We start from the raw sequence: 18685 nt of genomic DNA, 5'->3' as shown, positions 1-18685 counted from the left end.
CTTTCTGGGCGATAAACAAACAAGAGAGACGGGACTTGTCACAGGAAAGCCGATCAGCTGATCATTGATCATTTTCATGATTGAAGTAGCAACAGGAGAGGGAGGGGGAGAGAATGAGAGAAGAAGAGGCAGCAGCACAGCGCAAAGACACAGAATAACTCCAACTTTGTGTCTTTTTTTCATTCTAGCTGAAGTAAAAGCTGAAATCGCATTCCTTTTCATCTCAATGCGGAATTTTAAAGTTCAACCTCATCGGCTTTCTCTTTTTTGTTTTTTTGTGAGCTCTCCCAGTTGCAGCTGTGTTAGTTTATTAGTCAGGTGTTTATTGGTCTCTTCCTCTCGTTGTTTCTCTTATCTGTGATACTTCACATGATGGCATATGCACCACAAACAGTGGCCAGCCCATCTTACTCAGGCCCACCACTTGCTCTAATTTTTGCTGCACTGGAGCAGGCAACCCTTTTTTCACGATGCTTTTGAACAAGGCCTCTGTAGATTTATTTGGTATTACAGGCGCTCCCTGTTTAATCCCTCCATTTGCTCTGACCAGTCCCTCTAAGTGGCTGCACTCATCCTTCAGAACCTCCCCCTCTAAATTAGAGGGATCTCAATAATCAGAATATTGTTTCCTCAGCACCTCCCACAGCACAGTACGATGCATCCCTATATTTACATCATCCAGCAGATTGCTTTGGCAGGCTCGACCCAGCTTAGCATTTTAAAAGATGTTTACTCTTGCATGTTTGCCAACTACCTTTCAATAGGAGGGCTTTGATAACTCCCAAAGCCAAGGTTTTATGATAATCTTATGATATACATGTGAATAACACTTGACCTAACTACATCAAACATATGGGTTAAATGCTTTACATGGTGATAACCACCTTTTTCAATCTCTGACTGAAGTTACGTCAAATTCTTTTTAATTCCTGAAAAATAACGCAGCTGTACCTTCAGCTTTGTGTTGACCTAAGACTTTCAAGTTATTCACAAAATGAAGAAATGTTTTTCTTTAGGCGAGTTCATGTAATGGTGAGAAACGCATTATCTCGGAGATGTAAGGTGTTTTGGTACAACTTCATAAAGGTAGTTGTAATTACTTAAAGAAGACTCAGACAAAATATTTCTGTATGACTACTATCGATTTTAGTATACCCGTTGTTTGCAACCAGGATTTGCAGTTGTGTCCAGAGAGTCGTTGGACAATGTAGAAGAAGTCATAGAAGTAACAGAGACAAAGATAAAAGATAAGAATGATACTGGAACTGTGAATTTGTGGACAACAGGAGATATTTGAAAATGTAATTTCCAACATGTAACAGTTAGAATGTGGTGACTATAAGCGGGAACAGGAAATACAGAAAAATAGAGTTTAATTAAGGGTAAAAGAAATATTTCAAAGGAATGCAGGTGATGTAGTTTGTAAGGCAATATGTGGGTTTTTAAGAGCAACAGGTATTTGCATGAGAATAGGATGTAAAAGCTGTTCCGAGCAACTCTCCAGTCCAGAGGGTGGCGATATAACACCTAAAGTTGTTTGCTACCCGCCATAAAAAGATAGGCGAAGAAGGGTCTTATGACAATGGTGATGACGATGATGGCGTACAGGAAAGTGCCGGTCCAATTGGGTGTGGATCGTTGCGCAGATCTGTAAACACTGTTGATAGTGAACTGGGATTGTGTATTACCATACGCGGTGCATGTTTGCGTTATCAGTAAATCCCTTTAGTCTTTGTCTCGCCGAAGGGCGTGTTTCGTCAGTAGGACTTCAGGAGGTGTGAAGACGCGTACTAAAACAAGGGACTGCACCAAGTCAACGGACGGTAAGACCAAGTTAACCACTGTCTGCTTGGCTGTAAAATAAGCATGTATTCTGGTAGCGATCATGTCGATGAAACAAGTGAGTGAGTGACTCAGGACTCGAGGTGTAATTGTGGGCAGCACTATAATGTGTACTGCATACAAAGCACCAAACCCTCAACATTCATGTAACGCACTGCAAAGAAAAGAAACGGAAAAGCTGATCGTTAGGCTCCAGTTTTCAGGTATGAGTCCTGGTGTACAACCAATGCAGCACGGTTGCTTTTTTTCTTTGCGTTTAACTCAAAGTGTGGGGAGTTTGCGAGCCCTTTTCAAGTGCTTCTCTGCGCTTCTTTCAAGAAATGTTCAGACATATTGGCCAACATGTAACTTACATGACAACAAGCTGGCGCATTTAAAAAAAAAAAACAAAAAAAACTTTTTATTTTTATTTTTAAAAATATCCTGTAATAATGAAGTCCCTGGGGCCTGGTTTAGAGCGTTACATTTCATAAATTGATTATTGCTGATTTCAAGTCCACTGCGATGCTGTACAAAAACGTTCTATATGCCCAACAAATTATGAATCGAACTGTACGAATATTTCCTGTACAAATCCATATACACTCTCTTACCACTTTATTAGATATGCATGTAAATATCTAACCAGCAGTTATGGCAGCAACATGTAGCCATGGTCAAGTTGACCTCCTCGGGTTCAAACGGAGCATTAGAAAAGGGGCATGGTTGTTGGTGCCACACAAGTTAGTCCCACTATTTCAGAAACTGCTGATATGCTGGAATTTTCCCACACAGCCTAAGCTTTACAGAGACGGGTCAGAAGAAGAAAACAAGAATGACAGTTTTCTGTCTACACCCCCAAATACCGATATCCAAATAAATGAATTATAAGAACATAAAATTTAAGTCTACCACCATACAGTTGGGGAGAGAAACTGTCCAAGTTGGACACATTATTGTACCAGGCAATAAACATGTAAAGCTGGACAGTCCGTGGGACTGAAAAAGTTTTGGAGCCAGCCCCAAGTGACCATTACAAGAACTCCACTCTTGTCACATATACAGCCCAAGAGTGAGCTGTGATATTGATCTACTGCCTTCTTCATGGCACAAATGAGATCTGTGCACATACCTTTTTATCCCCTATGTCAATAGTTTTTCAGTCTTGAAGATTGGTACTTGTTTTTTGTGAGTGAGTAGACATTAGCATTTTACCGACTGCAGATAAGATATCCTCCATGACAAATGTTTTAAAACATAGTGGGTGTTCCAGAACTCCAAAGACTTATTGAACTAAGGAACACCAACTGGTGCATCAGTTCAATTCAGTTTTCTTTATATATCGCAAAATCAAAACAACAGTTGCCTCAAGGCACTTTATATTGTAGACCGTACATCTATACAAAACGGAGAAAAATCCAACAGCCAAGTGCTCGCTCAGCCGCTATGAGTGACCGCAAGAAGGGGGGAAAAAAACCCTCCCTTTTAGCAGATAGAAACCTTCTGCAGAACACGACTTTATCATAAAGGAAAGTTTTAAGCCTCATATAGGGGTGACTGTAGCCAATGTTCCCTCTAATTTTTCATGTGCGAACACACAAACTCCCTGAGTGGTCCCTTGGACCACTGTGAGCAACAGTAGACGTGTCCACTTTGGTCACGCCAGCATCGAATCCGTCCAAGTTACATGGTTTATTAAAATAATCAAATTACATTTATGTTAGACTACTTTTAATTAAGTGCTTTAGGCCGCTTACAATGAAAATTAAAAAGAATCTTGTTCATGACCTGTGTAGTATGTTAACACTATTGGAAGTAAAAATAACTTGAACTCCAATTTTGAAAACAAAACTTTCTTCTTCTTCTTCTTCTTCTTTTTTATAAAGCTGTGACTTGTATCATGAGTCTGAGTCTGTGGTCTGGGAGTGAGTCCTGTAACTCTCTGTCTGCAAAATACAGTATATAATGACCAATGTTGGGCAATTAATTATATAATTACTTCTACAAAAAAGTAACTGAGTTATGCAAATAACAAAGATTTTTGCAGCTGTTTACCTAAAAATGCAGCCAAGGCGTTTGTTTTTGTTTTTTAAATAAACATTTCAAACTATTTACAGAACAATCAGGTGTTCTGCATCAAATTTGATGCCAAACAAATCATTTGTGCCACTCCAAAAAATAATTTCTGTCCACTATGAGATAAAGGAGAACATCACAAGCCTGGTACCTGCAGGACTGACAACAGGAGATGTAACACCTGTAACATTCAGTAGTCGCCTCATTGTTCTGACACACAAAACAAAACTATTGACTACATTTCACACTAACTACACAAGATTTCCGCTAAACGTCAAAAATCTGTCACATCTCAAAACACCGCCGTCACTCCCAAAACTTCCCCCTTCCTAAACAACTAAATGCCATTTTGCCATGTCATTTTTTGATTGGTAGACCAGGTTTCATTTTTCGACCAATAGGAAAGGGTGGGGGGGTTTTTGCGTTGTTTTTGCTCACAGGCGGAGAGTGCTTTTGAGCATTTTCCTTATAAAACGCTGTTTTTACCGTTTCTTCCCGCAGTAAATATAAACAACGATAGTATTCGGGAAGAAAACCAAACATTGCAGATATTTTTATCATAGCTCCGGTTTTACGTGGCCTATCAACACAATTTAAAAACTGGTATAAAGTCCACACTTCTTCCGTCAATTGTTCCGTCTCTCCTGCTCACATCTCCAATGATTGTACACGTTGTCATTAACGTGGCTTCCCTCCACGTCAGCCACGCCGCTTTGCTAGCTAAAACACCGGTATCGGCACATAAGGATGCTGTCATAGCCTGTCAACGACATTGATTATCTGCGTATATACGAATGTGAATCGCATTATTGGCTGGACTATAGGTGGCATCGTTCTAATCCCATACGGGAGCAGCCGGTCACTTACTGACTAACACTGCAAAACAGAATTGTTAAAGTATTAATTTTCAATTCAGGTTAGATTTTTTTTTTTTCTGTGCAACGCAGATTTTCTGTGCGCAGAGACCGTGCCAGCAGTGCGCAATTGCGCATGTGCGCAGCTTAGAGGGAACATTGGCTGTAGTGGTAGAGCAGGTCACCTACTAGGGTTGAGTCTGAGTCTGAGTCTGCTCCACTTGCATGCCAAGTGTCCTCGGGCAAGATACTAACCCCATGTTGCTCGTATGAATCTGTCTGACTGTTAGATAGGAAGTACTTAGAAAAGGGTAGGAAAAAAGTGCTTGTGCGAATGGGTGAATTTACAAGCGCTTTGAATGCTCAGAGTAGAAAAGCGCTATATATGAACCAGTCCATTTACCATTTACTAGGGCTGGACCATATCATATCGTAATACCGATATAATGTTCGGCAATGATAAGAAAATGAAATATCGCGATAGAATATGGGTAAAACGCACATGCGCAGTGCCTTTGTTTTCATATGCACATAGCTGTAAAAGCATGGCGGCGACGGAGAATGAGAAGGGCGAAAGCGGATCGTTGAATGAAATGGATGAACCATCATTGGTTTGTAAAAATGCTGCAACTTCAGTGGTGTGGAACTGGTTTAGCTTTCGTCCATCAGATACACAACAAAGCACTATTTTTGGTAGAGCATGCTAGCGGGCCGTCGTTATTACCGTGTTTTTTGGAAAATACAGCACACTTAAAATCAATCCTTTGATTTTTCTGAAAATCAACAGTGCCCCTTATAATCCCGTGTGCCTTATGTATGAATTCTGGTTGTGTTTACTGACCTCGAAACGATGGTACAAGGCACTGGAAAATCTGTCAAATGTTTTAGTACGACTTTGCTAAGCTACGAATCCGCATCGCTTGATGAATTGTCGGAGCATTACGGCTATTGTAGGCAGGAGCCTCGCGGAGTAACCGGAAGGTCGCCGGTTCGATCCCTGGGCTCTCTGTCCTGGTCGTTGTGTCCGTGGGCAAGACACTTTACCCTACCGCCTACTGGTGTTGGCCAGAGGGGCTGATGGCGCGATATGGCAGCCTCGCTTCTGTCAGTCTGCCCCAGGGCAGCTGTGGCTGCAACTGTAGCTTGCTTGCTTCCACCAGTGTGTGAATGTGAGAGTGAATGAATAATGGAATTGTAAAGCGCTTTGGGTGCCTTGAAAAGCGCTATATAAATCCAATCCATTATTATTATTATTATTATTATTATTATATGTCGGCCAATTTTCACTGGAAATTCCTTTTGGTTAAACTGTCAGCAAGGAATTTGCATTTGCACTGTTAAATTTTTATATAACTTTAATGCACATAAAAAACTACTGCCTGTTTAAGTGAAAATACATTGATGTTTTTTGCACTAATAAAGTTGTGGAGTTGTAAAGTGTTTTGTCTAGTGTCAATTATATCGTCAGTTATATCGTTATTGCAAATTTTCAAATATATATCATGATAAATATTTTTGGTCATATCGCCCTGCTCTACCATTTACCATAATATATTAATTAATATTAAAATTAGAAAGGGTGTCTCCCTCCTGAATTAGAATTGGGAGCTAGTTCCCTAAAATAGGGGCCTGAAAAGCTGAAGGTTTGCCTCCCACTCTACTTTTAAATATCCTAGGAACCACAAGTAAACCAGCAGTCTGAGAGTCGCATGCTGTATTGGGATCATAGAATACTATGAGGTCATTAAGATAAGACTGGGTCTGATTATTCAAGACCTTGGATATGAGGTGAAGAATTTTAAAGTTGATTAAGTTGATTTTTAAACAGGGAGCTAATGAAAAGACACCAGTATGGAAGAAATATGCTCTTTTTCTAGTCCCTGTCAGTACTCTTCATGCAGCATTTTGTATTAAATAAAGGCTTTTCAGGGAGTTTTTAGGACATGCTGATAATAATGAATTACAATAGTCCAGCCTAGAAGTAATAAATGTTTGAATTAGTTATTGAACATAACTCTGAGACTGAATGTTTCAAACTTTAGAGATATTTAGAGTACAATGGGGAAAAAGCAGTCCGATATATTTGTTTAATATGTGTATTGAAGGATATATCCTGGTCAGAAATAAGTCAGAGATTCCACACAATGTTACCGGAGTCCAAAGTAATGCTAGCCAGCTTAAGAATCTGGTAAGATACCATATTTCTAAGCTATTTAGGGCCAAATACAAGGACCTCAGTTTTATCTGATTTAGAACAAGAAATTAGAGGTCATCCAGGTCTTTGTCTTTAAGACATTTCGGTAGTCAGTGTGTGTATTATCTGGCTTCACTGATACCTATATACTTAGAGGTGGGTATCATCTCCCTACCAATGAAACTGTATGCTATACCTTCGAATTATATTGTCTCAGGGGAGCATCATATCATACACAAAATGCACACAGATGACTGCAGTACATCCTCGACCAATAAATCTGTACAAATTACAAGATGTGGCAATCCTATTAGTCCTGTAGCTTATAACAACACTTGTATCGTTACATTAGTACTTTCAATTAAAATATAAGATTGGGGGGAATTTGGGTATTTTACGTTTTTTTGCTTTTAATTTTACTCTCAGACAAGCATCTTGTGACACAGTAAGCACCTCCCATATTAGTTCTCTGAACTTGTATGACAAAAAAACAGTTTTAGATGAAAATGGTAATGTAATTATACTGATTAATTTGTTTCGATTTGTGCCCTTCAATTGTCCACTGTGAAGTGACCTGTGAGCCCTGACCTCCTGTTTACCGAAGAGTTCACTCCAGCCAGAGTCAGCGGGATGGAGCAGGAGGAGGCTCTGTGCTTTTTGAAGGCATTTTTGGAGGAGTTTCCAGCTGCTCTGGAGGAAGGCGCTTCACTTCCTGTTAGCCCTCTTAGTCGTAAATTCACAATGGAGGAGTTGCATGGAGAGAGCCTGGAGCTGGGCCTGAGGCTATTGGCAAACAGGTATGACTGGGAAGGAGACAAACTGAATAGAAGGTTGTAACGATGAACAAATTTAGTTTTCTCTGGTCCAATAAGAGAAAATGATTGTGGCTATCTAAGACACACACCATTTAGTTAGTGATGGGCCTTAATTAATATTATAAATACAAAGGATTATACTGTGGATTATTTTACATATTCCATTTTTTAAATGTAATGATTTTTAGTGTATGGTGATACACAAGCAGACATGAAGTAAAACTTATTTATTCTTGTTTTATACAAACTGTAAATGTGAGTCGAATGCTGATTATTGTTGTATAATAATAATGGATTGCATTTATATAGCGCTTTTCAACGCACCCAAAGCGCTATTCATTCACTTTCACATTCACACACTGGTGGAGGCAAGCTACAGTTGTAGCTACAGCTGCCCTGTGGCAGACTGACAGAAGCGAGGCTGCCATATCGCGCCATCGGCCCCTCTGGCCAACACCAGTAGGCGGTATGGTAAAGTGTCTTACCCAAGGACACAACGACCAGGACAGAGAGCCCAGGGATTGAACCGGCGACCTTCCCAACCCCCTGAGCCACGGTCGTCTCTTTATATACGCATAACACGGGAAAGAGGCAAAGTAACCATTAATCCTACAGTGTTCAGTTCAGTATTGTACTTTTAATAGAATTTTTATTTGCAGATTAGAGATTGCATTTAACATTTTTGTTAGGTAAGAAGTCTGGGCTTCTAGAAATCAATAATCTGCAGTCAATCTTTCTGCAATGAGAAGAGGCTGGTAAAAGACTTTCAAACACTTTTAAACTTTGAGCAGGAAAAAGTAACACTTAAAAACTGTGACAGGCTTTCTGTTCTGCTCACATTTTCTACAGAAGTATTCTCTGTCAGGAAGGTTTCATTTCCTGTCTGCAGAAACAAAATTGTTCATGCCACTTCCTGTTTCCTAAACACAATCTTTGCTGCCAGAGAAATGCAATTCTGTAGAGGAAAAGAAGCGCATTTACAGGTTACTGCCCAAAAATTATCTTTTTTTTTTTTCTGTCCACAATTTGGACTTTGGTGCAACACTTTGTGACTGCAGTTAGAAAAATGACTCAAATTTCAAGAGATTACACAACATGTATTTATCTCTGTGTTTGTTCAGGGGTGCTTCTCCAAGACTCGGTGCCCTCCTTTGCCAGGCAGCATATTCCCAGCTGCTGCAGACTGACCTTTTACCTTACCAGTGCCCTGAGGAACCTGAAGGTGACCAAGAAGAGAAGGCAGACGACAAAGCAGTCTGTATGTTTGTGGTGCTTTGAATATATTGCATTATACTGAAAGATGCCAATTTGAATTTCAAGAAGACAGAATGAAATAATCTTGTGTTTGGAAGTTGTCTGTCCAGGATCATATATCTGATATATACCAACTTGGGCACAGCCTCAGCCTCGATGATGCCACATGCATGTGAAAGGGTCCGTTTTAATACAAACAATTATATTTTCAGTTTCTAAAGTTTTTAAACAAGTAAAAAACTAAAATTGAAACTATGAGTAGACCTCTCCTCTATAAGGAACTGGTGTACATTTGCATAGTGGTTGGCAATGTTGCATTGCACTGCACTGAAAAGTGGTATTTTGACTTCCATCCATTCGCTTCCACTTATACTTTTCAGGGTCGTGGGGGGTGCTGGAGCCTATCCCAGCTGTCATAGGGCGAGAGGCGGGGTACACCCTGGACAGGTTGGCAGTCTGTCACAGGGCTAACACATAGCGACAGACAACCATTCGCGCTCACATTCACACCTATGGGCAATTTGGATTAACCAATTAACCTATCCTCACAAACTGCATGTCTTTGGACGGTGGGAGGAAGAAAGATCACAGAAAGACCCCAGCCTGATGGTGGAATTGAACTCAGGACCTTCTTGCTGTGCGGCAACAGTGCTAACCACCGTGCCACCTGGAAGTAGTTTGACTTCCATTGTACATATTAATTCAAGGAATAAAATGCCTTTGTCCATGATGTTATTGAAAAAAAAAACAGAAATATAACAGGTTTCTTACTTGTATTGTAATTTATTGTCAGTATTTCAATCAGAGGCAGTCCAACGCACCTTCCTGAATAAACTGATAGATGTAGCACTGGCGTGGCACAGAAACTTCCCCAAGGTGGCCCTTTGTCCCTCTCGCAACCTCCAGTGCTCCATTCATGCCATCAAAAACACCCGGAGAAAAATGGAGGACAAACATTTGGCTTTAGCCGAGTTCAACCAGCTCTTTGGAATTCAGGTATGAAAAATATCACAGACACAAAAATAAAAACTGAAATTACAATCCCAACTAATTATCAAACATACTGTCATGTAAAAATAAAAAAGTTTTCACAGGACCGCATAAAGTCCTGTTAAAACTAAGTGTACCCTTACTGCTTGTATAGGAATAAAGTAAGCAGCAGTGAGGTGCTGATCATCTATAAAAGCCATATTTGAAGAAAGCCAAGCATACACAAATGCTGCATGGTGGTGGAGAGGTGATTTAGATTTGTTGTGCAGCATATCTTGCAGTCACCAACTCAACCATGAGCTCCTCTGCATACCAAAGTATTTTAGAGTCACATCTGAGGGGTTGGCTAGATCTGGGGATTGGTAGGCTGCATCCTGGGATCACTGCTGCCTATGGGGGGCATCTGTCAGCCCACACTTCAGAGGGTGTGTATTGTAGGTGGTCCTACAAGCCACTGAATCATGGGGTACACTTAGTTTTTCACAAAACTGCATTCTGTGACATTTATTTATGACTGTGTCTTTCTTTCCCTCCCGTATGGTCCAGGATGATGTAGATCGTGCTTACTATGCTGTGTTTGATGGCCATGGAGGGGTGGATGCAGCAACCTACGCTTCCACTCACCTCCATGTTGTTCTAAGTAAACAGGAGATGCTGCAGAGTGATGCAACCACAGCCTTTAAAACAGCCTTCAAACGCACAGATGACATGTTCAGAAACAAGGCTAAGAGAGAGGTACTGAGAAATCAGCAGCGCAGCATCTTGAGCACAATGTTTTCTGCTGACATTTACATGCTATAGTACTCAACTTGGTGTGCTGTCTTGCTCTGTCTTTTGTCTTTAAATTACACTTGTGTGTGCTGCAGCGTCTCCGGAGTGGCAGTACAGGAGTGGCAGTACTGATCCAGGATCAAGAGCTGACTGTTGCTTGGCTGGGAGACTCTCAGGCAATACTGGTCAGAGATGGGCATGTTGTTAGACTCATGGACCCACATAAACCAGAGAGAGAGGTAAGAATCCCACATACAAACACACAACCTCTGCTGCCTCAAATTTCATACTATGTTGTATTCCAAAATGGGAATGCAGATAAAATATTTGAAAAGTTTATTGCGTGATATGGGTCAAACATTCCTCAGAGCTCTTTCTCACACACTCTGTGTGTGTGTGTGTGTGTGTGTGTGTGTGTGTGTGTGTGTGTGTGTGTGTGTGTGTGTGTGTTTTAACTATTACTAACAAATGCAGTTACTTCATGTGAAGTTAAATTACTCATGCACTTATTTTTACATACTCACATATAATGGTGAGAAGGAAGCCAGAAGCTAAACTCCTTCTCTGATGTGTTAAACTGTCCAGGATGAGAAACAGAGAATTGAGGATCTTGGAGGCTGCATTACTTTCATGGGTTGCTGGCGTGTTAATGGCACATATGCTGTATCGAGAGCCATAGGTAAGTCAGTCCCAACTCACAAAACCACAGAAATGTAGATGTGATTTGACTGGCTGTATCATATAGTAGTTCTCAAAGTGTGACCTTAATTGACCTCCACTGCTACATAAACTGAGGTTGCTCATGTTAACTGAAAGTAAACGACAAACTTGGTTCCAAAAAAAGTTGAGACAGTGTGTAAATTGTAAATTAAAAGGGAAATCTAATGATTTGCAAATCTCATTAACTCATATTTGCAATCGGTGTTAGGTATTTAGAAAATGTACCATTTCATATATATATATAAAAAACTCATTTTAAATTATATGATGAAAAAAGATAAGCTTATTTCAGTTTTATTTCAACTGAAATAGAAATAAAAACGGAAATGAAAAACTGCTATTTTAGTATTATTGAAAGTGCATTGATAAGTATTATTGATAGTAAGGCTACAGCTAGAATAATGGATAGATGCTTTATTGATCCCACAAAGGAAATTTTTGTGTTGTAAGCACGTATTCTGCTGATCATTTTTTTGATTGAGATACAGGTCTTGATGAAATGTTCACTGGTTTAGGTGTTAGAAATTGCAATGTTTTTAGTAGTTTACTGTAGTGTGAAAAAGTTTTTGCCCCCTTCCTCATTTCCTACTTTTTTGTATGTTTGTAACATTTAATTGTTATAGATCAAACACATTTAAATACTAGACAAAGACAATACAATTAAACTCAAAATACAGTTTCTAAATGAAGGGTTTACTATTAAGGGGGGAAAAAATCCAAACCTACATGGTCCTGTTCCTGTGTGAAAAAGTGATCGCCCCCCCTAAGCCTAGTAACTAGTTGGGCTGCCCTGACTGGCAATGAGTCTTTTACAGTTCTGTGGAGGAATTTTGGTCCACTCATCTTTTCAGAATGGTTGTAATTCAGACAGATTGGAGGATTTTCAAACATGAACCGCCTTTTTAAGGTGACCCACTGGATGCTCCTCATTTGATTCAGCCCTGCTTGCCACAGGTATCACTGTTCAATATTTATATAGCACCATACCACAACAGTTGCGTTAAGGTGCTTTATATTGTAATGGAAAGACTACAGTAATCACTGCCAAATAAAGCAAGATAGCTGCCAACAACCTTCAGCAAGCAGAAGAATTTAAATAATGTGTCACCTGGACACATACATAGGGATGGGTATTGATAAGATTTTCACGATTCCGATTCCATTTTCGATTCTGTTTAACGATTTGATCCTTTATCGATTCTCTTATCGATTCTTTTTATCGATTCTTTTTAAAAAAAGGAGAACACTAAGGTCGATTAGCTTAGAACTTTGTTTTATATCTTCTCTTTGATAGGGATGGGTATCGAAAACCGGTTCTTGTTGAGAACCGGTTCCCACTGTTTCAATTCCTTGGAATTGTTTGACATTTTTACAAACGATTCCCTTATCGATTCCAGTCGCCCCGAATGACGTCACCACGTTGCGGAGTGTCATTTACCTGGCAGGAAACACGGCGCGTAAGCAGCTCAAACGCTCAAAAGTTTGGTTATACTTTATTTTACATTTACAATTTTTTTTCCTGGGGACCCTGTGACACCCATTGAAGAGCCGTAGGCTGGATCTTTTAAGATCTCACTGTTGGGTTTGTAAGGCCATGTTACTCCTAAATTTCTATCTTGTTCAAAGAGAAGATATAAAACAAAGTTCTAAGCTAATCGACCTTAGTGTTCTCGTTTTTTAAAAAGAATCGATAAGAGAATCGATAAAGAATCGAATCGTTAAACAGAATCGAAAATGGAATCGGAATCGTGAAAATCTTATCAATACCCATCCCTACTCTTTGAACAAGATAGAAATTTAGGAATAACATGGCCTTACAAACCCAACAGTGAGATCTTAAGAGATCCTTAAGAGATCCAGCCTATGGCTCTTCAATGGGGTGTCACGGGGTCCCCAGGAAAAAAAATGTAAATGTAAAATAATAAAATAAATATTCTTCTGTAGCAATAACAAAGTATAACATAAATTGTTCTGTAGCAATTACACAAGAATATCCAGTAATGTCCCTGCCTACAATTAAACACATTCACTTATCGAAAATCGACCGTCTCACACTTCTGGGTGCAAATGGGTGCAAGCCTTTTACCACAAACTTAGACACTGCTTGGTGACATTCGTATATCCTGGCCTGAAAGGAGACGCTAACGGTAGACTGCAGCGAGAACTGCCAGCATCTGAGCCAACCAATTCGTCGACTCCTTCAAATGCGGCCGACAAATGCGTCCTTCGTTTCCCCGAATTTGAAGGATGGGTCGGGTGTGTCCTTCGTGGCCCACCATATCCCAGAGTTTATAGCGCGGCCCAGCCAAATTTCAGCTGCCAACAATGGCGGCCGCTGCTAAGTTTTAAAATTAGTCTTATTACTCTTTCTGGGTCACAAAATAAACTTTTAACATATTTTCAGGCGAGAAAGAAGCTGTGTAAATTTCAAATATCTGCTTGGTTTATCAAGATATCGCATATTTGCAAAAGTGCGCCGACGTTTTTGGAGACGTCTGTTAGCCACCCGCTGGATAGCAAGCCGGGGGGTTCAGTGGTCACTCGAGCCGGCGAGAGCAGCGGAATCGCGGCTTCGTCGTTTTCAGTTCCCCGCTCTTTCGCTACTCAGGTTAAACATGATATATAAGTCACTCGGATAACTTAAAAATGTAATTGTTTGCCTTTTTTTCGGTGTTTTATTTGTTCCGGAGTAAATCGGTTTGGCTGAGATCAAAGTTATTAGATTATTAGATTAATAACGTTTTATTTAATCTATCTGGTGGGTTCCTCCGGGATTTTCACACAGCTGAATAAACGTCAAACAGAAAACTGATTAAACAGAAGTGTGAGACGGTTGAGAATTTACGCCAGTGTCCTGTTATATTTTAGATAGCGCGGAGCAGACGGCCGAGTTTATTAAACTCCACCGAGACAGCGGTGACGCAAATCTGAAGGCTAGACCGTTCCGTTTCACAGCCTCGCACTTCCGGCCTTCTCGGTCTTCGAAGGACCCAGCCCACGTAGACCGCGAAGGCCAGGTCCTCCGAAGGATGCAGCCGACGTTTTGGAACACAGCTTCTGTCTGTCTCTCTCATCATGGTCACCTAAATGCAGCGCACAGTAATGGCAGGTTTTGTAATAAGGCAGATCGCGCTAACATAATATGCACTGTTAGTTGATTATTTACCTGCCGCATTAACGGGAGAGGACGTACAAACGTTACCGCTGCTGCTGGGTTGAGATTCATGAGTCCGGAGCGGAATTAAAAACACGACATTCATTTAAGGTCATCGCGTGTTTTGTGAGCAAATGCTTTTGCATATTCGTAGTGTTTCCTCCCTTAAATGAAATATCTACTTGCAAGTATTGCAAGTTGCCCTTTCATCATCCGTTCTCGTAAAGTATAACCAAACTTTTGAGCGTTTGAGCCGTTTGGTAAATAACGCTCCGCAACGTGGTGACGTCATTCGGGGCGACTGGAATCGATAAGGGAATTGTTTGCAAAAATGGCAAACAATTCCAAGGAATTGAAACAGTGGGAACCGGTTCTCAACAAGAACCGGGTTTCAATACCCATCCCTACACATACACGTTTTTTTATTTGCATCACTGTAAAGGCTGCCTCTTTGTTCTTCACCGTGTGTAGACAGAACTAGACTGCAGCTCCATGTTAAACTACTTAGATGGTGACAAGTAATCCTCACCTTACATGCAACATCTGTAAAAACAAATGTTGTGTGCAGTGCATGTGTTGGAGTTACTTAAATTGTTGCAGTCTTAATTGAGAGTCAGGGAGTCTTTATAGACTTTATTAATCCCACACTAGGAAACTGGGAATGAAAAAGTGACTTAGAGATATTAGAGAATTAAGAAAAATAAAGTAAAAAACAAGAGTAACTTGTGTTGTGTACAAATGCTTACTATATACAGTAAAATATACTAAAAGGGAGGGTTTTTGTATACATAAAATGCAGTGTGAGTGATTATGTACACGTGTTTTGCCTGTTGATTTAATAAATAGTTTTCAGGCAATGACTGCAACAGTCTGATGAGGTTCTGCAGTATTCACTTGCAGCTGTTAACCACTCATCCATCCCTCGTTCAGGTGACTTTGACCAGAAGCCCTTTGTGTCTGGAGACGCTGAAAGCCTAACAATGAAACTGCAGGGTGATGAGGACTATGTTCTTCTGGCATGCGACGGTTTCTTTGATGCAGTTAAGGCGTCAGCAGTCCCACATCTAGTTTTGGATGCACTAAAGCTGGCTGGTAAACCAGAAGGAGGAACTGCTCCAGTGGAACAGTCCGAGGATGATGTGGGGGCAAGAGTCGCCCAACAGTTGGTGGGTAATGCTAAGACAGCTGGTTCTAGTGATAACATCACAGTAATGGTGGTGTTCCTGCGTCCACCAGAGCAACTGCTGGCTCAGTAGACCACCCTAGGAGTGCACAAGCTGCTCAGTACTCCACTTCTCGACATGCACCACAGCAATACAGGAAAGGTGTGGTGCACAGACACCATTGTGCCAAGCTGTTGCCTGCTTTTGTCCTCAGGTGCATTAAGACATGCTGTAGATTGACGCTAGTCCAGGGATGTCAAACTCGTTTTAAATTGTGTCCCACACAATTTGATTTTAAGTTGGGCGAACCAGTGAAAATATAAGAAAAATAAATGCAATTTTAACTGTACATCTCAGTTTCCGTAGAATAGAATAGAAAAAAATAGCTCTTTATTGTCATTGCACAAGGGTTTAAGGGTGCCAACTGTGGAAAATCGAACTTTTATGTCCTTTAATCTTTTAGAGTCTTTATCAATAGGAATATGAATTATGGTAGTACAGTTAAAATCAATGAAATACTGCACATTTTCTGAAGTCTTCCAGCGGACCACATTAGAGTCTTTGCTGGGCTGATTCCAGCCTCTGGGCCTTATGTTTGACACCCCTGATCTAGTCTCACTATCGTGCTGCTTTGAAATAAAAGCTTACACTGCTGTATTGAGGCAACAGTGTTTGAAAAGTTCTAATAGATAATGCAAGGGCCACACTAACCCCCAGTGCTGCAACCTGTACATCCCAAATGTGCCTGCTCTCTAAAATAGCTACTTCACTTTTCCACTTGTTTGACTGTTACTGAATTTAAGGACAGCTTGTCCAGCTTTTGTTGTCAGTATTGATCTTAAAATATTGAAATATTGATCTGATGTGGCACTAGCTGTTAAAACAGCTATATGTCTTGGTGGATTTGTATTTCTATAAAAATATAAATGATAATAATTTCAAAAATTTTATATGTTTCTGTTATGTTCCATTGTCACTCTGATGTGTGATTATGACATAAGTCTTACTGAGTGATTCTGTGGGGGAAGCAAAGAAAGCCACAACTTGAACTTTATGAGCAGCTGAACACCCGTTTGCGAGATGAAATAGCTACAGAATACTCACTGCTCAATAATCAAAGCTCAGTTTAACCACAAAAATGCAGACTGTTTTTAATATTTTCAGTGTTAGCTCTGCTTGTTACTAACATCATATCCTGACACCTTTTTCTGTTTAAGATAGAAAGGTTTGCCTCCTCTTGGCCTACATACCGTTAAGACATTCTGTTACCCTTTTAATCTCTTCATTATCATGTTTTATTCATTTTTTTTGTTCTTGTTCACCATGCCTTATCAGTATGTCCTCATTGCAATATTAACATATAATGGAAATCACAGACACAGACATTATAAATGTGCTTTGTTTGTAATGTGCAAGTGATACCTTTATGTTACAAAATGAATAGTTTTTGTGTCAGTCTAAAAAAATGCATTCAAGAGCTGGGGGATGGGGCGAGGGAGCACTGATGTGGAACATTGATAATAAATTCTGATGCAATTCCTGTGTTTGTTTGTTTGTTTGTTCTAAAATGTCAGAATCTTTAAAACTGAAGTCTTGACAATAATGTTTCCCGTAACACACAAAGAAATAATAATACATTTCATATTGTGTATTGCAGAGAAGAAGGTTTAATATTGTCTCAATAAACAGCCGTGCAAACACAATCTGGTCAGGACCTGTTTGTTTTGTCCTTTATCAATTCAATTCAATTCAATTTTATTTATATAGCGCCAAATCACAACAAAAGTCGCCTCAAGGCGCTTCATAGATACAGAGAAAAACCCAACAATCATATGACCCCCTATGAGCAAGCACTTTGGCGACAGTGGGAAGGAAAAACTCCCTTTTAACAGGAAGAAACCTCCGGCAGAACCAGGCTCAGGGAGGGGCGGCCATCTGCTGCGACCGGTTGGGGTGAGAGAAGGAAGACAGGATAAAAGACATGCTGTGGAAGAGAGACAGAGGTTAATAACAGATATGATTCAATGCAGAGAGGTCTATTAATACATAGTGAGTGAGAAAGGTGACTGGAAAGGAAAAACTCAATGCATCTTGGGAATCCCCCGGCAGCCTACGTCTATTGCAGCATAACTAAGGGAGGATTCAGGGTCACCTGGTCCAGCCCTAACTATATGCTTTAGCAAAAAGGAAAGTTTTAAGCCTAATCTTAAAAGTAGAGATAGTTTCTGTCTCCCGAATCCAAACTGGAAGCTGGTTCCACAGAAGAGGGGCCTGAAAACTGAAGGCTCTGCCTCCCATTCTACTTTTAAATACTCTAGGAACAACAAGTAGGCCTGCAGAGCGAGAGCGAAGTGCTCTAATAGGGTGATATGGTACTACAAGGTCATTAAGATAAGATGGGGCCTGATTATTTAAGACCTTGTATGTGAGGAGCAGGATTTTGAATTCAATTCTGGATTTAACAGGAAGCCAATGAAGGGAAGCCAAAACAGGAGAAATATGCTCTCTCCTTCTAGTCCCTGTCAGTACTCTTGCTGCAGCATTTTGGATTAGCTGAAGGCTTTTCAGTGAGTTTTTTGGACATCCTAATAATAATGAATTACAGTAGTCCAGCCTGGAAGTAATAAATGCATGAACTAGTTTTTCAGCGTCACTCTGAGACAGGATATTTCTAATTTTAGAGATGTTGCGCAAATGGAAGAAAGCAGTCTTACATATTTGTTTAATATGTGCGTTGAAGGACATGTCCTGGTCAAAAATGACTCCAAGGTTCCTCACAGCGTTACTGGAGGCCAAGGTAATGCCATCCAGAGTATGAATCTGGTTAGATACCATATTTCTAAGATTTTCAGGGCCGAGTACAATAACCTCAG

General features: G+C 40.2%; 1 protein-coding gene across 1 annotated transcript; it reads left to right on the top strand.

The window, feature by feature from the left end:
• The first annotated feature begins 1565 nt into the window (after positions 1-1565).
• ppm1f (protein phosphatase, Mg2+/Mn2+ dependent, 1F) lies at positions 1566-17352 on the top strand. The gene is made up of 8 exons (XM_084946430.1): positions 1566-1823; positions 7516-7742; positions 8882-9018; positions 9808-10010; positions 10551-10739; positions 10871-11014; positions 11361-11454; positions 15580-17352. Exons 2-8 carry the CDS (start codon positions 7576-7578, stop codon positions 15903-15905), a joined length of 1260 nt encoding a protein of 419 aa, XP_084802556.1. The 5' UTR covers positions 1566-1823; positions 7516-7575; the 3' UTR covers positions 15906-17352.
• The last annotated feature ends 1333 nt before the right edge of the window (positions 17353-18685 follow it).

The sequence above is a fragment of the Perissodus microlepis genome, chromosome 12 (assembly GCF_051167445.1).
Source record: "Perissodus microlepis isolate ML-2025 ecotype Zambia chromosome 12, ASM5116744v1, whole genome shotgun sequence".
In the NCBI taxonomy this organism is placed as follows: domain Eukaryota; kingdom Metazoa; phylum Chordata; class Actinopteri; order Cichliformes; family Cichlidae; genus Perissodus; species Perissodus microlepis.
This window is presented reverse-complemented; position numbering and strand designations above follow the sequence as displayed.

Coding starts and splice junctions, on each gene's coding strand:
- ppm1f (XM_084946430.1), top strand. CDS start 7,576: ATGGAGCAGGAGGAGGCTCTGTGCTTTTTGAAGGCATTTTTGGAGGAG. Junction 10,011..10,550: donor ACCAGCTCTTTGGAATTCAG/GTATGAAAAATA, acceptor CGTATGGTCCAG/GATGATGTAGATCGTGCTTA. Junction 11,455..15,579: donor TGCTGTATCGAGAGCCATAG/GTAAGTCAGTCC, acceptor TCCCTCGTTCAG/GTGACTTTGACCAGAAGCCC.